This window comes from Lissotriton helveticus, chromosome 3_1 (genome assembly GCF_964261635.1).
Source record: "Lissotriton helveticus chromosome 3_1, aLisHel1.1, whole genome shotgun sequence".
Taxonomy (NCBI): domain Eukaryota; kingdom Metazoa; phylum Chordata; class Amphibia; order Caudata; family Salamandridae; genus Lissotriton; species Lissotriton helveticus.
The window spans coordinates 278,006,122-278,026,835 of NC_136061.1; the positions used below are offsets into that span (position 1 = coordinate 278,006,122).

At 43.9% G+C, this 20,714-nt stretch overlaps 1 protein-coding gene across 1 annotated transcript in view; it reads left to right on the forward strand.

The window, feature by feature from the left end:
• Positions 1 to 583: 583 nt before the first annotated feature.
• PPM1D (protein phosphatase, Mg2+/Mn2+ dependent 1D) overlaps positions 584 to 20,714 on the forward strand; it is a 212,737-nt gene continuing 192,606 nt past the window's right edge. The window contains exon 1 of the mRNA XM_078679807.1: positions 584 to 1,104. Within this exon, the coding sequence (XP_078535933.1) occupies positions 801 to 1,104 (304 nt within the window). The 5' untranslated portion in view covers positions 584 to 800. The remainder of the gene's footprint in view (positions 1,105 to 20,714) is intronic.

Here is a 20,714-nt window from a genome sequence, read left to right on the forward strand (position 1 = left end):
TGTCGGAGGAATGCGGGCGGCTGTGCACGCGCTTTTAAGCTCAATGCACATGCGCATTGAGCTTAAAAGTCACGGGCACTGCAAGGAATCGCCACGATTCCTTGCAAGTTAGATAAAGAGTCGATGAGCCCCTATAGTCTCGCTTGCTCGATGCGCATGCGCATCGACAGGCGAGACCTAAAAACGTGCATTTGCGTTTCGAATGTACGATCCTACAGCAGCACACTTCCAAAGCCCATACATGCCAGTAACCCGATTCAAAGCCCCATTCTCCCGATTTTTTTTTTTAATCTCCCACTTTGCTCTCCTGAAATGTTGGCATGTATGCTGTATGGGCTTAACATCTTAGCATATAGTTAGAGAAAGCAAGGACTTTCTAAAGTCAAACCATGAGACCCTGTGCCATCTGAGAGTAAAATATTACAAAAACAACATGAGACTCTCGTTAAAGAAAAACACAGAATAAGGAAAATATCTTGACCTTCGAGAGCGGAAAGGAGAGCACATATCGATCCAAGATGGCGATTGTCGTAGAACACTGTTAGTCCTTCTTTTGTGCCATTACCTCGACCAGAAGGTTCCATTTTGGATTGTGACGTCGGCGGCAGGCATGCCCAAACAACAAACGGATAGACCGGGTGGAAAGCGTCTGTCGATCCGGAGATAAACAAAAGCAGTGTGGGACCTCGCGCAAGACTAGCCCCCGATCCGTACGAGTCCGAACCACGGGGGCGCATTTAGGACCGCGAGGGCAGGGCGGCGGAAGAGGGAAGCGGCTCGCGCCGCTGCCAGTGGGGGTCATGGAGTCTTCCGCCCCCTACTCATTGTCCGTTAGCGTCTCTAGTGACCAGGGCGGCCGTCGATACATGGAGGACTTCACCCGGGTGGTAGTGGAACCTGAACCGCCGCCGGCTGCCGCTTCCGTGGCCTTTTTTGCCGTATGTGACGGACACGGAGGGCGGGAGGCCGCAGCCTTTGCTCGCAGCCATCTCTGGTCCTTGATCCGCGAGCAGCGGGGCTTTGGCTCCGACGAACCGGCAGAAGTGTGTGCTGCTATCCGCCGGGGCTTCATAGAGTGCCACCGAGCTATGTGGAAGAAGCTACGTGAGTACACCAGACATTATCTCCACACCTACCCTGGCGTTGAGCGGCTGCATTTGGTTGACTGCATCGCCTTTACTGATCTAGTGTGTGTGTTGTTTGTTTTTTTTCGATCTACAAATAATAATGGGGCATTTCGCTGGAACTTTTAACAGTTACCGAGGCACAAAGGGTACTATTCATATCTAAAAGCATAAACATATTCACATCTAAAAGCAGATACGAACTCCCCCTCTCGCACTCATGAAAATGCATATTTTCTAAATTCGTAACAGTTCCTATAAATTAAAGGATGTGAAACATGCGATTATTAAATAGGTATAACTTGCATTTGAAAGTGAGAAATGGAGGAAGCGTTTTTCTTTTGGATTTTAATACAACGAATCTGTTTCTAGAAGCAGCTTAACGTTGAATAGTGGCAGCACTGGAAGGGGAATCTTTCTGAGCATTCCTTGCTCTGAGTCTTATTCTCCTCCTGCCTCATAAAAAACAACTTGTATTTAGTAGTTTACGATAGTTTTTGGTGGGGTGCTGGTCTCTTCTCGAAAACATTCGCCTCCTTTTCAGTCATACCCGACAAACCTCAAGTTCAAGCGAATTACATGATTTTCAGACATAGGTCTGAATCGGGTGGATAGTAAAATCGCGGCTTAGTTTGAGGCTTCGGTAAGGAACAGGAAGCGGTATTAGTGAAAATACGGGAGGAGCCTATTATACAATCTGTTTCGAACAAAACATGTCCTTCCCTGAGCTAGAATAGCGACCCCATTCCCTACGTCCACTAGTCTCGGGACCTCCACTACCAAAGGTGACGGGATCATAGAAATAATTGAACTGCACAAGTACAGTACGTTGTTTATGTGCATATATTCATTTTAATACAATTGAAAATATCAATGTATCCCTACACTGCGATCTGTTTACCTTCCGAATGAGCCACATTTCCCGAAATAATAAAAACATTCTAACCACAGATTGAAATTTAAATGTCTTTTTAAAATAACAAACTTTAAAATTAATACAACGACGGAATTGTTTATAAAACAATAATGTAAAGAGAATAGCTATACACCCAGCAAAGGCTTCTAAAGTTGAGTGTGCAAGCCTTGGCACTGCCAATTGGTCTGCCTGTCAAATAATACTTGAGCCTACTACCTATCCCAGGGTATAGTTTTTTATTTCAAACTGATTCCAGGTGTAGCCAGCTTCGAGGCTTCAGTGCCAGGTATTTCTGGGCCTTCATCTTTTCCTTTTCTTTTGATGGTTCCATGTTATGGCTTGCTTTGTGGTGTTTGAAGCAGACTTGCAGAGGGTGTGACTATCCAACCCGCAACTTTTCAGGTTTATCCATGACCAGGCAGTTGGAAAGTCTGCTGCCATAGGTCATTGTTGCTGATGGTGTTTGGCAAGCAGATTTGGATGATTATCCTTCAACATGTGTTGATGAAGGTCTAGACTTAGTTGGTGGTAGACACTGTTGTCCTTCAAGTTGCTGGTCCATACAGAAGGACTGGTTTTACATTGGTTTTAAAAAGCCTGATCTTGGTTTGCTGTGTCAGGCTCTTGGAGCTCCAGATCTTTAGCAGAATGAAGGCAGCCCTTGCTTTGCCTATTCTTTACTTGACATCGCAGCCCTGCTTATCTGTGACACTTCCCAGGTGGCTGACGGCATCAGCCTCTTGTGCATCGCCAGCAACAGTGACTGCAGTTGTGCTGGCTGTGTTAGCATTCAGGATCTTGGTTTTTCCCCTGTGGATGTTGAGGCTACGTTGTACTGAGGTGCCTTTCAACTTGTCGGTTTTCTCTTGTTTCTGCACATTGGTATAGGAGAGTAGGCCCAGATCGTCGAGCTGAATGGCATTGGAACCAATTGTTTGCAGTGCCTGTTGTTGAGGAGCGTCCTGAATAGTTCACAAATGCAACTTATCGTCCATGTATACATAGACTGAGTTTCAGTTCTGGGTATTTCATTCCAGATAACAGCAAAGTTCTAGTTCTCTTTGGGGATGGACAAACCATTTTCTTTAATGCACTGTGCGGTTTGTGTATTGTGCATACACGATGCCTTATTGCTTTTTGGCGATGAACCCCATAAGATGGGTGGTGTTAATGTTGGATTCTGGTTATTTTCAGTTGCATTCTGCATCTAGTGCCGCTGGTTTTTGGTGGGTTCTGGTTTGAGAGCGGCCCACTTTATGCTGATGTTTTTTAGTTGCAACCTTGCCGGGCTGGACTCTTGTTTACTTGTGGTCCATTTTCAGTAAAATATGGGAGCGCACATCTTTAAGCCTTAATGTAGGTGTGACTAACTCAGCTGTTTAACCACCTCGGTCAATCAAATGTACCTTTTGAGAGTGGGATTATATTAAGTGCTTCTCTCTGATCTTCCTCCCAAGTAGGATAGGTGATATTCTAATTATATTTAGAGGTGTGGGGGTAGATAGGGGTGAACTTATTTAATTCCTTGAGCATCATGGCACTCAAACCTAAGGCCTCGTCCATTATTTTTTGTTTTCTTTGCTCTGATGACTGACTGAGGCTGTTTGTGTTCCATAGATGGCAGCAAGAGAACACATTCGGCTCCAGGACACACTTCAGTTTGTGATGTGCCTGTATAACGATAGTTGTTTAATTTGAAACTGAGCACAGCACATGAATTCAAACTCTGATTGAGATTCTTAAATGAGTGAGTCTAACTGACCATCAAACCCGACTAAGACAATTGTGATACAAAATGTAAAAGGGTAAGTGACATACTTGAATGCGAAGGTTATGAATCTCTTGAACTTAACTAACTTCATCAGTGAAATGCCACCTATTCCCCTATGTCAAAGCAAATTTGGGACTAGTTTCCCCCGTTCTTAGAAAAGTGATTGACACTTGAATACGGGTAAACCACTTATAATTGCTCTTGCCATATTCCATAATGTTTTTCTTTTTGTACCATTACAAAAAGTGACCGTCCATAGGTAAATCTGTTTAACCCCGCACCACAGGTGATTTGAATTTGTTGCCAGTGTTACTGTTCAGAGGTCATAGCCAGTTAAAGTTCCTCTTTCACTGAGCGTTCTGTTATAGAATGCGAGTGCATCACTGAGTCTGCGCTCCGATCCGAGGACACTGGCAGGCTACGCAGCCACTATTAAAGGAGCTTTATACCTTGTCATCACTACAGGCAGGCCCGCACCCTTTATCGAGCACACCCTACACTGCTGTCTGACTGTTCTGAGGGTTTTCATTTCAATACTGTGACTAGTCAGTCCTCTTGTCAAAGTAGTGGCTTGAATAGGAGCTACTTCTTTGGAATGATTTCTGGCTTCTTTCTTAATTCATAGCCCTCTTAGTTTCTAGCTGCTTAGAATGTTATAGTGCCTGTGTGTGTACATGTGTGTAATATATATATATATATATATATATATATATATATATATATATATATATATATATATATATATATATATATATATATATATATATATATATATATATATTCAGCTCCAAGTTCCTCTGGGCGGCTGCTACCACATGAGTGGATATATATATATATATATATATATATATATATATATATATATATATATATATATATATATATATTCAGCTCCAAGTTCCTCTGGGCGGCTGCTACCACATGAGTGGGTGGACCTCTCATAATATGTACGCTCCGACTTCCAAAGGAAAGATGAGCACTCACAGGGTTTCAAGATTCATGAATTTTATTCCACGAGCAGATGCGTTTTGGCAGTTGCCCTTTTCAATGCTCGTACAGATACAAGATGTGTTTAATGAGAGAGGGGGTGAATAGTGAATCACTTACCCTCCTCTCTAGACTGGAACTGACACAGGGATTGAACACCACAATAAAGAGAGTCTACAGGAAACACGTCTTGTATCTGTATGAGCATTGAAAAAGGCAACTACCGAAATGAGTCTGCTCTTGGAATAACATTCATGAATCCTGACACCCCGTGAGTGCGTTTATATATATATATATATATATATATATATATATATATATATTCAGGATAGGATTTACATTTGCATTTCGAATGAAATTATCCGGCACTTGTACGCGGGTATCATTGATTCAGGCTTTTATTTATTTATTCTTGTTACAACAATCAACACGGTTCGGGAGTCATGCTCCCTTGATCACAATGTTTGTGCTCATGTGTTGTATTCATTCAATCTTCAAATCGCCAATGCTTTTACTTCTCACAGCAAGGCAACCACGACACCATGAAGATAATCGGGTCTGGACAAGTATTCAGTTTTTCAATATTTAATTTCACCATTTGTGCAGATATATGGACGGTCTACGCATTTCGGCGCTATGCCTTCAACTGAACCATAGAGTCCGACTGTCTAGATCGCCATTCAAAGTGATAAGTGCTCAATATGATCCCTTGTTTGTTTCTACCCTTGTGTATGTTTCTACACTGCTAGCCCACTGTACTTGCTAGATGGCTCCTTTCTTCTGCCATTTTTACATTTTATTGGATTGTAAAGTACATTAATAAATCCTGTGCACTTTTTTTCCTCTCTCTCTCTCTCGAGCATAAGTTAGTCATAACATACAAGTACATTATTTGTAAACAATATAGTGGTGCAAATCAATGCTGTATATTTTAGCCCTTTAAGTTCGGCCAACTGCCGTCGTGAGCACTCGGTAGTGCTTCGCAAGTCTGTTGGGCGACGTGGCCCCGCCCACTCAATGGAATTGCCGCCGCGGTTAAGGCAATAGAAAGGGTAAAAAGAGTAAAAACATTTCATTTCCCATGTTTCCACTTACCGTAATCTGTAAAGTACATTTGTGCCCTTTTATCACAATATCATATAATACCGACAGAGAAATGCAATTAGATTATTTACAGGTTAAAGTGCTGATGCAGAAAAGATAATTTCAGAGTTAAATAAGGTAGCGCACATTTTATTGAAGGCCGGTTGATTATGTCTTTGTTAAAATAGGGGGGGAATTAAAACCATGACTTCATCAGAGAAGTCTCAATCAGTTATCTACAGATAAGGTGTGCGTACAAAAAATACTGAGGCTTTCAGTTGTTTAAACAGGTCAAGCAATTGTTCAAGAGGGATCCATGATATCACTATATATAGTCCCCCATTCCCCTTTTCCTAAGCATTTTTTTCTCTCTTTTCCCCTTATAGTTCTTTGCAGTTAGCTATAGTTTCTCATTCAAAGATTACTTGGCTTGTCCTTTTTCGTTGCTTTTGAATTTGCGGGAGCTCAGTTAACATATCAGAGCCATCATTGTAGGTGTATATGGAGTTCCGCATCCAGATTATGCCCAGAAGGTTGTTCTGTTTCTATCGCTAGGATACATCTGGACTCCATTTTTAGGTCTCGCATGCGCAGTCTTGCTGGCGAGATTTTATGATTTTGAGGAGCTTTGAGTATCGGGCTTTAAGCCCCACCCCTCTTTCCTAGTGGCAGGCGTCGCGTGGCCAGCCATTGGGAAAGAGTTTTGTCTGACGTAGACACATGACCCCATAAAGATAAGAAACCTTTTACTTCAGAAGGAAAGCAGGCGAGGCCGCCGTTCAAGTGGGACGGCAGAAAAAGAGAAAAGTATACGTCCTGGCAAGCGCTTGTTCCCGTAGTGAAATGCCCGGCCTATTAGATAAAAGTTTTTTTATGGCACTCAGGTTTACACCTCTCTGTAAAATACCAGATATGGAAAAAAATGTCTAAGAAAAAAGAGCGTATTCCATATGTAGCGGCGCGCCTTAGCAGGATCTGTGTCTGGTAGACAAGGGCTGTCGAAAAGAATGTTTTCCAGTACAAGCTGCATATCGAAACTCTACAGCACAAGCTTTACCCCTACCGTCCCTCTCTAAGCCCCCAAACTCCTCAAAGACGTATCTACAAAGAACGCTTAACATACTGTAGCACTACGCAGCCCCCACGTGCTACTACGAGGCCACCACGGACACTCTGTGAGGGTCTGTTTTTGTCCAATTTGGAAAAGCACCGCTTTATAAATCAATCCAATCCAAGTGGAAGAAACTAGACAACTCTCTTAGTGTCTTCACATGCAGACGCTGAGTCTTGGTATACATTTTCAAAGCTTATTTAATCCATTTTAGGAAAAAAGCCAGCCAACGCGTTTCGCTCTGAAAACAGAACTTCTTCAGGGCGAAATAGTTGTTCCAATGTATGATAATATCCAGTCACAAGGAAGGGGAAGGTCCTTTGTATCCTTATAATCCTTTATATTCCTTATAATCCCAATTCCCCAAATAGAGCTCGAAATCAAAAAAGGTACATTTGCCCAACTCGGATATTAATCATTTTGCTGGGTCGCGGTTGTACTAAGACCCAGTTGGTTTCAACGCAATTCCTTATCTAATTGCAAAGATCTTAGGAGTACTGGTCCGTCCTATATGGTACGATGTGTGTTTTTTCTGTATTTCACGGTCCTGAGCAATGGATATTGAACCGGTAATCACCTAAAGTGTTGATCTCAATGAATCAACGACGCTGCGTTCTGCAGTTTCAAAGAACCGCCGTCTCTGCTCACCTCACACTCTGTGAGGGTCTGATGACATTCATGGGGGCTCCGTGACACATGCACACCAGACCCTTCAACAACAGGTGTCGCGGAAGAGATCCGTGCACAGAGCCCATCAAACGACAGGTTGACAGCTTGCACCTAAAAGATTTAATGATGTTGTGGGGGCTCTTTTGAGGACAGAGTGAGTATGTTCCAACAAAAGGTTTATGGGAACTAGAAGATGAGGCAGGCATTAAAAATACCCCCACCCACAAAGCTCTACAAGGGAAGGGGGAAGCGTTCAGAGCACACAATCCCACCCCTTCCTAGAAGCAAAAACTGTCAAACACGTGGGGACACCAAGGGCTCCAGTTTGTCCCTGCCCAGCACAGTCTCCTTCAAAAGCCGTGTAGCTGTCCTGTAAGCTGCCGGCCTCTCTTCTCCCCTGGAAAGTGCCTCCAGCGATAGCAGGCAGCTTCATCTGCGCGCTACAGGGGCTGGGCTCCAGCGCTTGTAAAACATTATCAACACTGAACTGTCAAAAGAAGCATGTGGTTCGCGGGGAGAGGAATTGGGTGCACCTGAAAGCTACGCTGCCTCCTAAACTTCAAATGTCACTATTTTGTTCTCTGGGAATCCAGCACGACATGCATTTTGGCTCATTGCCCATTTTGGCAATTCTCCTCACTGCAGATCCTCGCACACAAGGTTTCCAGGCCTCCGCTTTCAAAATACAAACCGCTGCTATCAGTTTCGTTAGTGAAAATAAGTCAATGGAAGCAAACCAACACTACAACACCCACAATACAGTTTGTTGACAAATTCAAGTCCAGGTCTGGAAACAGTGAACATATAGAAAGTGTGTGGTAGTTATCCTTGTGCTCTTAACACCTTCACGCTACATCCTCTCTAGTACCCCACGTAGACTCGAGTTCTACTCATGTCATGTGGCCCTTGGCCTTACTCCAATGACCCATGAGTAGATCGCTTAGTCTTCAAAGCACTAGACATAATCACTGCTCCCCATACAACAAATCCCTTCCTATTTGCTGTCCCACCACTCCGACTGACACAAACTGCTGCATGTCATGCAGAGCTGACCCTTTTCAGTGCCTCCTCCTTGAACTACATCCTTCTCTTTGCATGCTTAAAAGATGACCCAGAAATTAAGTGATGAGCCTGAAATGGCCAAATTATTCAAACCAATTATCCATGTTACTTAAAGGACAACAAGAGCAAAATAGCTCAGTGAATTAGACTCCCTCCTCTCACTTCTGCGACCTCTGGACTTCGAAACCCAAAACAACTAACGCCGCTTTCCATCCTCCTCTAACTAGTAAACTCAGTTCTGTTAAAATGGTTATTAACCTCTATTTTGCAACGTTCAGAAATGGCAGTGTTTGTGAATCGCCACATATAAATACAAGTTGTTAGCAATAAATAACAAGCATTTGCAATGCAATAGGTCTCGCATTTATACGAGTTTGAGCTATTGACATTGCCTTTATTTTTTGTTTTTAAACCATAAATAAAAGGCATTGTCATTTACAATGCCAATAGCTTACACTCGCATAAATGCGAGACCTATTGCATTGCAAATGCTTGTTCTCATTTCAATTGTTCTGTTGCCACCTCTGCTCCCTGCGTGCTCAATTTTTATGACAAAATATCTCGGGTCGCGGTCATTGCTAGAGTTGTATTAACACATAGGTTTTTACACGGGCATTCTAATATGTAAACTACATATTTTGACTCACGTTATATATAATATTTTGCTAAAAAAAACAAAGTTTAATAATAAAATAATAATAAGACATTTTTAAAGCGCCTGGTTACACTAAGGCCAGTGTGTCCCCGCGCTATGATACGGCTAGCAATAGTTAAGAGTACCAAGTATCTCTAACTCTATCCCCACAGAAGAGCCCACCCCCCTCGACCCAGAAGGGAAGAGGTATGTTTTCAGTTGTTTACGAAACACCAATTCTGAGGTTTCCAGCCGCAAGCTAGGTGGGAGTCTGTTCCAATGTTGGGCTGCCTGAACAAGGAAAGAGCGCCCTCCCATCCGAGCTCTTCTGATCTTAGGAATCTTGACCAGCCCCACACCACTGGATCTCAATTGACGCGAATGAGTATAGGGGGTTAGCAGGTTAAGAAGATAGGTAGGCCCTTTCCCCTGCATAATGCGATGACTGATTGATAGGGTTTTGAACAACACCCGTTCCTTAATCGGTAGCCAGTGCAGTGTTTCTAGTGCTTTCTTGGATGATGCTCTCTTAGGCAGCATCAAAACCAGATGGGCTGCTGCATTCTGTAAGCGCTGTAGTCTAGTAATACACTTGACATTAGCTCCCAGATACAGGGCATTCCCATAGTCCAGCCTGGATGTGATGAGAGCATGGACAAGGGTTTTCCTGGCTGTGGTGGGAAGAAGATCAAGAGTCTTCCTCATGCTCCTCAAGATACCAAAACACAGGCCTGCCACTCGCCTGGAATGGTACTCAAATGAGATTTTACTGTCTAGCCAGATTCCCAAGTTTCTGACTTTTTAGCTGGGAGAGGGTTGAGGTCCCAGCACTTGCGGCCACCACGCCAATGTCCACACCGAAGGTGCTTTCCCCACAATCAGCACCTTAGTCTTGCTTCCGTTTAATTTCATGCAGTTATTAGCCGTCCAGGCAGCTACTTCCTGCAAACAGGCAGAAAAATTGCTGGGTGCTGACTCATCTGATTGTGCGAGAGACATGACAAGTTGGGTATTGTCGGCGTAGGACACAACTTGCACCCCAAATCTTTCAGTGATCTCTGCAACTGGCGCCACGTAAAGATTAAAAAGAGTAGGACTCAAGCTGGACCGTTGTGGCACCACCTGTTTCAGACTGATGTCTTTGAACCGATATGGCCCCTGAGCTATTTGGAAACTGCGATTGTGTAGGAGTCCCATTCCAATGCTTTACCTGCCACACCACCCTTTTTTAGACACTGCAGCAAGGTGTGATGTGCTACAGTGTCAAATGCAGCATTTAAATCCAGAAGGATAAGTGCTGCTGTCTGACCTTCATCCACCAACTTCCGTACGATCTCAGTGGACAGAAGCAAGGCTGATTCAGTGGAATAGGACGACCGAAAACCCGATTGGGTGGGGTGTAGCAGTTTGAGTCTCAATATGGTCTGTCAGTTGTATATTGACAACTTTCTCCGCGATCTTAACAAAGTAGGGGAGAAGTGAGATGGGACGCAAGTTATCAAGTTGCTCTGTGCTGATATTAGGCTTTTTTTAAGGGGGAGCACCACAGCCTCTTTCCACGCTTTCGGTACCCTGCCTGAACCAAAGGAAAGTTCTAACAGATGGCAAATGTGGGGTTCCAAGGTTTCCACGCTTTCCCTCAATATTTTAGCAGGCGCAGGGTCATTAGGGGAGCCCGATTTGATTTTAGCCGCTATTTGGATTAAGAGATCCTGAGGGGGAATGCTAAAGGATATAAGGCTCTTAATCCCTTTGTTTTATAGGGGCCTCATCTGTCCCACGCCCCACTCTGGGGGGCGCGGGACAGATGAGGGACTCTGTAGTTGGGCTCAGCTTTCATTCGTACAAAACCATTGAAATTCAGCAGTTATAGTTGCCTGAGCTAACTAGAACTTACACTCTGCAGTGCACTGCTTTTGACCTCGTATATTACATCACTCATGACTTGGTCAGTGACATCACTGATGACATTATCCAGGGAGTGTTTGGTAAAAGTTTAGAGTTATAGATATATGCTAAGCTACTGCATAAGTTTCATTCCTATTTTTTTGTACTACTAATGAGCGATACTGTTTCTTATATATGTAATCTGAGTGGCACTGTGATTCTGTGTCAGTGTGCGTGTGAGTATGGGTAGGTGTGTGTGTGTGTGTGAGTGGCTGCATCAGTGACAGAACTAATTCATATGAAAATAAATATCACATCAAGTTCCCCGAATAAATGGTTTACTTCGAAGTTATTCAAACTAAAATAATCACTTAATAGATCTGTATGGGATGCCTTCTCTCATAGATACCAGCAATCCTACCATGTCTATAAGGACAAAATGACGGCACTTAGAAGATCTTATAGGCGAGAAGTTTGGGTGGCTAAATCATATTACCAAACGGAGCTTTGGCATAGACTACTTCATGCCTCCAAATAAAATAAAGTAAAAAAGTTCTGGGAAATAATCAACAAACCTGAAAGGGGAGGCAATAGGGCTTATAGTATTAATATTACGGAAACTGACTGGGTAAACTTTATCACCAGTCTGTATTGCATTGTCGACCCAGTTGTGAAGAATCAAGACCTGTTTTAATTATGAAAAAAATTAGTAAACTGAATACTGAGAGAGTGGTATGAGCCTGGGTATGGATAAAATTGTGAAATTTAGTGACAGCTGCTCTGAATTGAAGAACGACCTGGATCGTATAAGTAGTGATGAAATAGCCATTCTCCTACATGGCCTTTGTTCAAATTGTGATCTCTGTCCTAACGGGATTGCTAATGCCTTGTTCCGTGCCAATATTGATGTGTGGGATGAAATATTAACCCCATTGTTCAACAAGGTATTGGTATCACATATTGTACCCGGATCCTGGCATGGTAGTATCCTGCAACCTATCTATAAAAGCGGCCCGGTTGACAACGCTACTAATTATCGGTTAATTTCTCTAGCTGATGTCGATGCTAAAGTTTTTGCCTCGCGTCTATTGATGGACCAGGAAGAATGGCCAACACAGCAAGATATAATTCCACTCAATCAAACAGGTTTTCGCAAGGGTCAATCTACTATTACCAACCTGTTGGCCCATACTTTATTAGCAGAGCGGGCAGTTATCTATATATCGCTTTTATAGATTTAAAGACCGCTATTGATTCAGTTCCACAAGATGTCTTATGGAAAAAACTGGTTAGCTGGGACTTTCCATGGAACTTGATAGAGGCCATAATTAATTTTTATGCCAATACTTGGGTCCAGGTCAGGCTGTGTGACGGTGGTACTTTATCACACAAAATTAAAACCTCTAACGGCTTATAGCAAGGTTGCGTCCTAGCTCCTTCGCTTGTTAATTTATTTCTTTCAGATCTCCTGCAGCATTTAGATTCCTTTAACTCTCATTCTCCATGATTAGGTGAGGTGCTGAGTTTCGTTTAAGAATCATTTGAAATATCTTGGGGCAAAAGCTGTAACTTTAATCCATGCTTTTAAATGTCTGCCTAAATCATTGAATTGCCAATCATACGATAATCTCTCTCAAGTCATGAGAGCAAAGCTACAGCCACCTATTACATATGGCTCGCCTATCACCAGGGGGAAAGACAGTTATTGGATCTATTAGTTATCAAGGCTTATAAAGCAATTTTTGGGATCCCCAGGTGAGTGGGTCAAGCTGAAATAAGATTGAGTTTGATTGGCCTCCAGAGACAGTGACAGCTTAAGGCTAGGACCTTTGCACCAGTGCAGGATACCCAACGAAAAACAAACATTGAGCCCTCAACCATAGAACAGGATGACGTAAAACAATAGTCCATGATGACCAAAGTTTGTCAGCAAAACAACAAGTAAAGGGGCAGTGACCTAAGTGAGTTCACAAGGAGAGGAGAGCCCGCCTCTAAGATGTGCTCTGTGATGCTTACCGGCGGTGCGTTCAACAGGGAGCAGGTTGATCAGGGCCATTAGAAAGGGACGAGATGAACGCTTCGCGCTCTTTGAGAATAGTGGCTGTGTCTGGCTTATGTGGTGACGAGAGTTTCCCCACTCTTTGCCAACAGAGATTCGCTTGGCTCGACCCTGTGGTAGTGTTGCGTTTTGTCTCTGGGGAATGTGACCTTGCCATTCCCAACACATCCCTGGCTTCCCGAAGAGAGCGAATCCGCCGCAGCTTGCCCTCGTGCCTGAAGATAATTCGAAAAGGATGGCCCCAAGAGTAGGCAATCCCCAGTTCTTTCAAGTGCGTTGTAACCGGCCTGAAGTCCCTGCTTTTACTCAGTGATAGCTGATAGGTCTTGGTAAAGGGTTGGGGAGGTTCCACGGAACTGCAGCGGGTGAGCCGCCCTAGTTTTCTTTTTAGTCCGCTCTTTCAGTTGAAACTTATGGATACATGTGAGAATGTCTGGTGGTGGCGCTTTCCCGCCCTTGGTAGGCCTACTCTATGAGCTAGATCAATCTGGATTTCAGCCGTGTGCTCTTCCCCCAACACCTGTCTGCAGAGGGCCGACACAAACTTCCCAATGTCCTCCCCTTCTGGCCGGATGGCACTCCTTGGATGCATATGTTATTGCGGCGGGATCAGTTTTCCAGATCTTCAGCTTAATCTTGAAGTTCGATATGTTGCTCTTTAAGGCGGAGGAGCTCTTGTTGCATCATCTTGATTTCCTCACCCAGTTCAGTTTCGTTGCTCTTGTTCCCCGATGTCTTCCACGTCGCATTTTTCTTCCCTGAAGTCGGCTGCTATTTGAGCTCTTGGAGATCAGCTCTTAGTGATGTGAACAGTTCTGTCATGAAGGCCTTCGTGGCCGGAGCATCTATGCCCTCTTGAGTCCCTGATGGCCCCCCTGTCTCTAGGCTTATATTGTCAAGCGCCCCTTGAGTGGACTGCTTTAAGAATTTTTTTTTAACGATCACTCCTTCTTCAGACGTGCACTGGCCATCCTCTGTGCTCGGCCGATGGGTGTGCAACTCTCTTCGGTATCGTCAATACTCAAACGCTGGCTTGTCTTGGTAATCATGTGACCAAGGCCAGGACCTCTCTATCGGCGGCGATTACATGCCCCAGATCTCAGTCCTCATGCGCCTGGGATTTCAGGTCAGTCCTCCCCATGCTCGGCCAACACGCTGCACCCCTGCACCACAAGTGTTGGGCTGTGAAAGGCGTCGGTCCCTGCTCACTGCAGGGTGTCAAGCGACCCTACAGCAACCACTCCTCGACCCTACTTGCGTACGAAGTGCTCTGTCAACGGACACTCAAAGGCTCGGTGCTGGCTTGGTGGCTAAGTGCTCTATGCTGGCCCTAAAGCCACGTGATAGTCTTAATATTGCTGGTTGGCATTCTCACCCCCTCCACCCACTGTGTCCCAACAGCAACACTCTCGTCTCAACTAGGGTGCCACTGTCATGTCATGCTCTGCTTCCAGGGGTCTCTAGTGCCTCTCGGACTGGGCTTGTACTTCGTCCTTACCCGCTGGTGTCGACTGTCCTCCATCAAGCGTCGCTTCTGGCGGAGTGCGTTAATGCCCCCAAGTGCCGGAATGCCAGTTCATGCATCTCAAGTTCTCCCCCCTGTGGCGCCAACGGCTCAGGCTTCAGGCCTTCTTTCGGGCTCCTCTGGGCCTCTTGCTGACGGGATCCCGCTGAGTACTTGTTGTGCTCCAGAGCCGCTCACTCTCTGCGGCAGGCCCATGTGTGCTGTAGCTCCCTCTCACCTGGCTGATTGGTTGGCGGTTCAGGGTCCTCCAGTCTCTGTGTGCCGCTGAAGTCCTCCGCGGGGCCCTTGTACTTGGAGGAGAAGGCGAGACCCCGCGTCAGCCGCCACTAGGGCCCGAGCTGGTGCTCCGAGCGCCCCTTTCCTGTCCCATGGTCAGACCACTTTCTGGTCCCCTTTATGGTGAAGGTCTCAGAGCCTAGAGTCCACGAACAACCCGTGCTAAACCGCCCTTTTCGTAAATGGGCAGGTTTTTCACAGATTGAGTTCAACAAAGCCCTGGCCCTAGGGGGATCTCCGGGGGCACTGATATTGAAAATTCTTGCCTCAATTTAGAGAGGGGTATAACAAGCACTAGATAGTGTGGCCCCGCTATTACCAAATAAAATTCCGTGTAGGGCACAGAAATCTGCACCTTGGTATAACGCAGATTTGCGTCTGGTTAGGACCGAGTGCAAACGTCTTGAGAGACAATGGAGAAAGGGTTTTTCTAGTCAGGCCAAACTGGAATATCTTGAAAAATGCAAAAACTATCATGGGCTTATTAGACGGGCCTAGGCCCCATATTATGCAGACCGAATTGGAGCAGTAGGAAACTCCACCAAATAAGTATTTAAGATCTATAAGGAGATCTCCTCCTTGGCAGCGTCAGTCGCTCCAATGGAAGGTTCGGTGGAATCATGCGACCCTATTGCAGCCTTTTTCTCAGAGAAAGTGGAGAAAATGTATTCTTCCTTTCCTGGGGCTGTAAAGACGGGTGCAGAATTTGTGGAGCAGATCGGAGGAGTTGGGGAAAGTCGGAGGTTGGACAGTTTCATCACCCCCATGCCCCCCCCCCCCGGACCCCCCCACTCCGAGATGCTTTGCAAGATCCGTCTAAGTATTAAGTCTGGCATGTATTGCGCTCCTCCACTGGCCCTGCTGGCTTTGCAGTACCCACGGGTCAGACAGCCAAACTCTGGCGAGGTCCAGCCCATGCGATCCAGACTCAATCATCTTGTTTTGCGCTGCTATCTGCTCGTGGGAGTCACAAACCCCTATCTCTTGTCACCCCTCCGCTGCTGCACCGCACACTAGGCAGGCCATACTGCCATGCCACTCTTGCACCAGGCCGCCCGACCCCGGCTAGCGGGACCGTGTCATCTACGCTCTTCGATCCACCGAGAGCGGCTAATGAGGCGATCAGCACCCGGGATCGATCGTCAGCAGGGCCGCCGCTGGGACACCGGGGGTCTCTCACTTTGGGCTCGGGCATGCCGTCCGCACTCTTTTTCGCTTCACTAAACGCCGCCGCTCCAGAGCTCAGTTGGTGTTGGTAAGTACCTCCACAGGCTCCAGGTGTGCTCCGGGGTTCAGCTCTCGTTCCCCCTGCCAAGAATGCGGTTGCAGAGCAGGCGATTTCAATGCTATAGTCCTGGTGGAGCCGTAGGAGCAGCAAAGCACGTCTTACACAGCCGCCATCTTGGACACTCCCCCCTCTCAAATGTCTAAAGAATATATTTAGAAATATTTGTGGTAACTTTGAAACTAAACTTCCTTTCCATCAATTTGTATAAGGTGTGAAGGCAAGTAGTGTTACCTAATATTGTTCATGTAAAATAAACACATACTGTTGACTACTCTCTGGTTTATCAATGGAAGATATCTGCATCTTTGTAAATACTTTTCCACTTTATGTTTCAGAAACAAAATCCCGTCCTGGTCCTGTGTTTATATGCTGCTTGTGTTGTGTGTGAAATGAACTGTATAAAGGTACCTCCCTTCAAGTTTCCAACTCTTGATCTTCGGTCAGAACAAACCTTTATCACAAGAATGTGGCCTATAAAGATTTGTTGCCTAATTATTAGACTTTCTTACTGCTGTCTTCTCGTCTTGCCAGAAATATTGTTGCAATAAACTAGGAGAACAGAGTTGAGGAACATCACCGTCTTTTAGCTACCAGCAATGCTAGCCTCTTTACTAAACAAGAGTTACTGCATGGCATTCATTGGGGGGGGCCTACACCCATCAGATGGTTCAGGAAAAAAAACTTCTCACATTTGTAGGTCTGACGTGCTAGCCCAAATCTACATAGTAGGCCATGGCTCCATCCAGTGGATTATTACTCTTTCAATTAATCCGGTTGTCTATTTGGTGTATTGTCTTGCCTGCTAGAAAGTGCTTTTATTGGAATGAATGGTTATTTTTTATCTTAAAAGTACACTTCAACATCACACTGGTTGTCACCTCAGCCCTTTAGAAGCGTTCTATAGAAAAAAAATAACAATTCCTTATTGCACCCCTCCACCCTCTCCCCTTATTGGTAAACCCAACTATTCCAGCTTTAATGTGCTAAACGGCATTTGTAAATTGAATGCACACAAACAGCATTTGCACATTCCTGTATTTACTTGTGTTACAGCATGATATATCTGCTCCAGGCAAACCAGTTTATCGTAGCATGGAATACTTCCTATTACATTAATAAGTTCCTTGCTGCGTATAGTTTTGTTTAACGCACTTTTATGTTTTTAGGTCTGGCTTGAGAGTGCAGATGTTGTGAGGTGTAACATGATCAACGTCAGGCCTCAAAATCATAAACATTTTACTAGACCTGCAGGTCTACAGACTTAAGTAATCTTCTCGACCAATTTGTAATGCTCTTGACCCATAAACTGGTTTCAAATACTGTGATTGTGGGCTAATAATGTAATTCAATAAGTTGCCATTTTCTTCATTATCTCATATGAGAGCACCTTCAAATGTGCGAGTTCAGCTTGTCTGCTGTACAAAAATCTCGTTTATTTGATTTAATAGACTAAACTTCCTTTTCATATATAATACCATATATAATACAAATCTAGCCACATATAGGATACACATGACCCCTGCCTTGCCTCTTAGTTAATTAACAGCATTTTCATCAGGGCGGGTGCACGAATGTTTTTCAAACCATGTTTAAAAACTATCACTTCTAATAAATACATAACTAAAGCATAAAGTGTTAACACACTCATTTGTAATCAACACATTTCACATTGAAATGGCCACAAACTGTCCCACTGACATGCAGCTTTACTGATAAATCAATAGTGTACAAACAGTAATGTTGGAACATAGAGTTTCTGCAAATCACCAACTAAAGTGTTTTGGTTTGTATTGCTCCTATTTAACTCTGTTTGCATCACACTTCTTAGTTACGAAAAAAGTGTTTTTTTAATTCCTGATATATTTTCAAATATTTGTGATATTATACAGGCTATTTATTTAAATGTTGTGTTGGAGAAATATAACTTCAGAAAGCTCACTTGACAAAAACCTCGGACTCCAGCAAAAGAGAGAAAAATAAACCTAATTTTCCAAGCAGCTATTAGTAAAAAAAAGACAAACTGACATTTGACCACTTACCTTGAACAGATAGCAAATGTTTCAAGATAAAAACAAGATTTAATGAAATCTTTATTGCTCATTAACTTTTTGAATGAACAGTAAACCAGTTCCTTTCCAGCCTGAGTTTACTTGCCAAATGGGACAAGTAGGTGCTAAAAATAGCTTGACCTGATAAAATGTTACCTGCAATTCAGAGTGGGCGAGTAGATATTATGAGGCCTGAACATATGCAGCTTTTCAGGAGTACTGTAGAGAAGGACTTGGCTCAGCACATGGTAGCCAATAGTACATATTTTTATCGGGCAGGTTTGTTCTTCCACTGAAAGTGCTACCGTTGACTGTGGTTGTTTTATTTTTCTGTCTGCCTGTGCTTGAATTTTCAGGGGTATTAACATCATTGTAATGCTGTTAAAGTGTCTTAGATAACTGGATAATTTAAAGTGTTTGTTTTTCTCTGGCAGCTGCACAGGTGGGAGAAGGGCAGGTAGGATGAATGCACTGCAGTCCCAGCACACTCCCCTTTCATCATTAAATTTAGATTTCAGAGTGAAGTATTGTGTTTAAGAGCAGTTCAGAATGCCTCGGACTATACTAAAATACGTGGATTTGTAGGTCCGACTTGACAGTTCAACTATTAATTAATTAATTGTGGGTTTCTAAAGCGCTAGAATCGACTCCCGAAGGAGTATCTCTGCGCTGTAGACCGCTGGGGAACCCGTCCTGGCTTTCCCTGTGAGATGGTCCCTACTGGGTATCTCCAAGGTGAAACCAGGCATCCCCGGCGTATGTGGGGGGCCGTTGTGGAGATGAGGCAAGCTAATGCCCAGAATTGCCGAGTGTGATACCTGGTTAGAGTAGGCACCGAGGCGAGAATTATCAAGTCTGCTGACCCTGGTCCTTGACCCTGCTGCGTCGGGAATAGAACCCTGGTCCTGGGCCGTCTTCTGCTTCCGGGTCTGCCGCCTCTAACCAGTGAGCCACACCACAACTATGGCGTGATGAACAAAAGAGCTTTCATTGTACTATTGAGAGATGGGCTTAAGCTCCACCCACATGTTGTTTTCCTGTGGACGGGATTTGATTGTTCCGAATTGCCTCAAAAAGTCTGCTTGTGTTCCACTTTTTGGGTTGTATCAGCAGCACTGAGTTGATTATGGTGGAAAGCCACGGATCATGGAAATAGGCCTCATCTGTTTGTTATGAAATGATTTGAAAAAGGCACTAGGCCTGACTTATTTATTGTGAAAGCATATAATTTAAAGTCATTAGGTGTTTGTATGGATGACTATTCTATAGTAAAGTTTACAGATAGGTATTTGTTACATGGAATCTCAGATTACCATAATAGCTGGTGGTTTTGGTGTCAGTTACCCCGTGTGACTAACCTTGGATATAGCAGGTTTTAAACTTTAAATACCTTTCTAATTTTGTCTGTGCATCTGATGGTTGCCTTGTAGAAAAGCTTATGCTCAAAACTGTTGGCTTGAGTTGGTTATTGTGACAAACTATAGGCATGATTGGTGCACTGGGAAATTTCATGACCGATGCCATGGGTCCTGTCTTCTTTTTATGAAACGTTATGGCGAAGGCAGATGGTCTAGCTTATTAATTGTGAAAAGCATTAGTTGGTGTGGATAGGAGATAAGCACTGCTGTAATCCTTGTTAGGCTTAGATAAGAATAATCGCACATGTGATAAAGCCGTTGAAATCAAAGTATACGTTTATGTGGTCACATTGACAATTTAGCGAAATGTTGCTTCATTGGAATGTATCCTTGCTACCCTGTGGATACCAACTAGGGAGTGGTGGAAAACACACCCAACACAATGTCTACAGTGATCCAAAGCACACCAGAGAAAGTTAGCCAACCAAATTGTGTTAGCAGAGTCTTTTAATTATAATCTGAATAAGTTGATATTCATCAAAATAGCACTGTAGGATACACACAAATATAACTCCTCGTGTGCAAGATTGAATAGAATTTATAACACAAATATAATAAAGTTTTCATTCAAATTGAAGGCTTCCTCTAGTGATACATGCTACTTATGCAATTGAATATATTTGTGCACAGTTAAAGATTCGTAATAAGGAAGCACAACTCTGGTGATGAGTGGATGACGACTTGTTAAAGAGATACAGTTGGTGTAGTAAAAAGACATTTGGTACACGTAGGTTTTATAAAGAAAGGAACAGCCAATGCGTATTTCATCAGGATCGACTTTATCAAGGCTGTAAAAAATATGCAGCAAATCATAAATGGCGTGTAATAGCAATAAAAGACAAAAAGTGATCAAAAG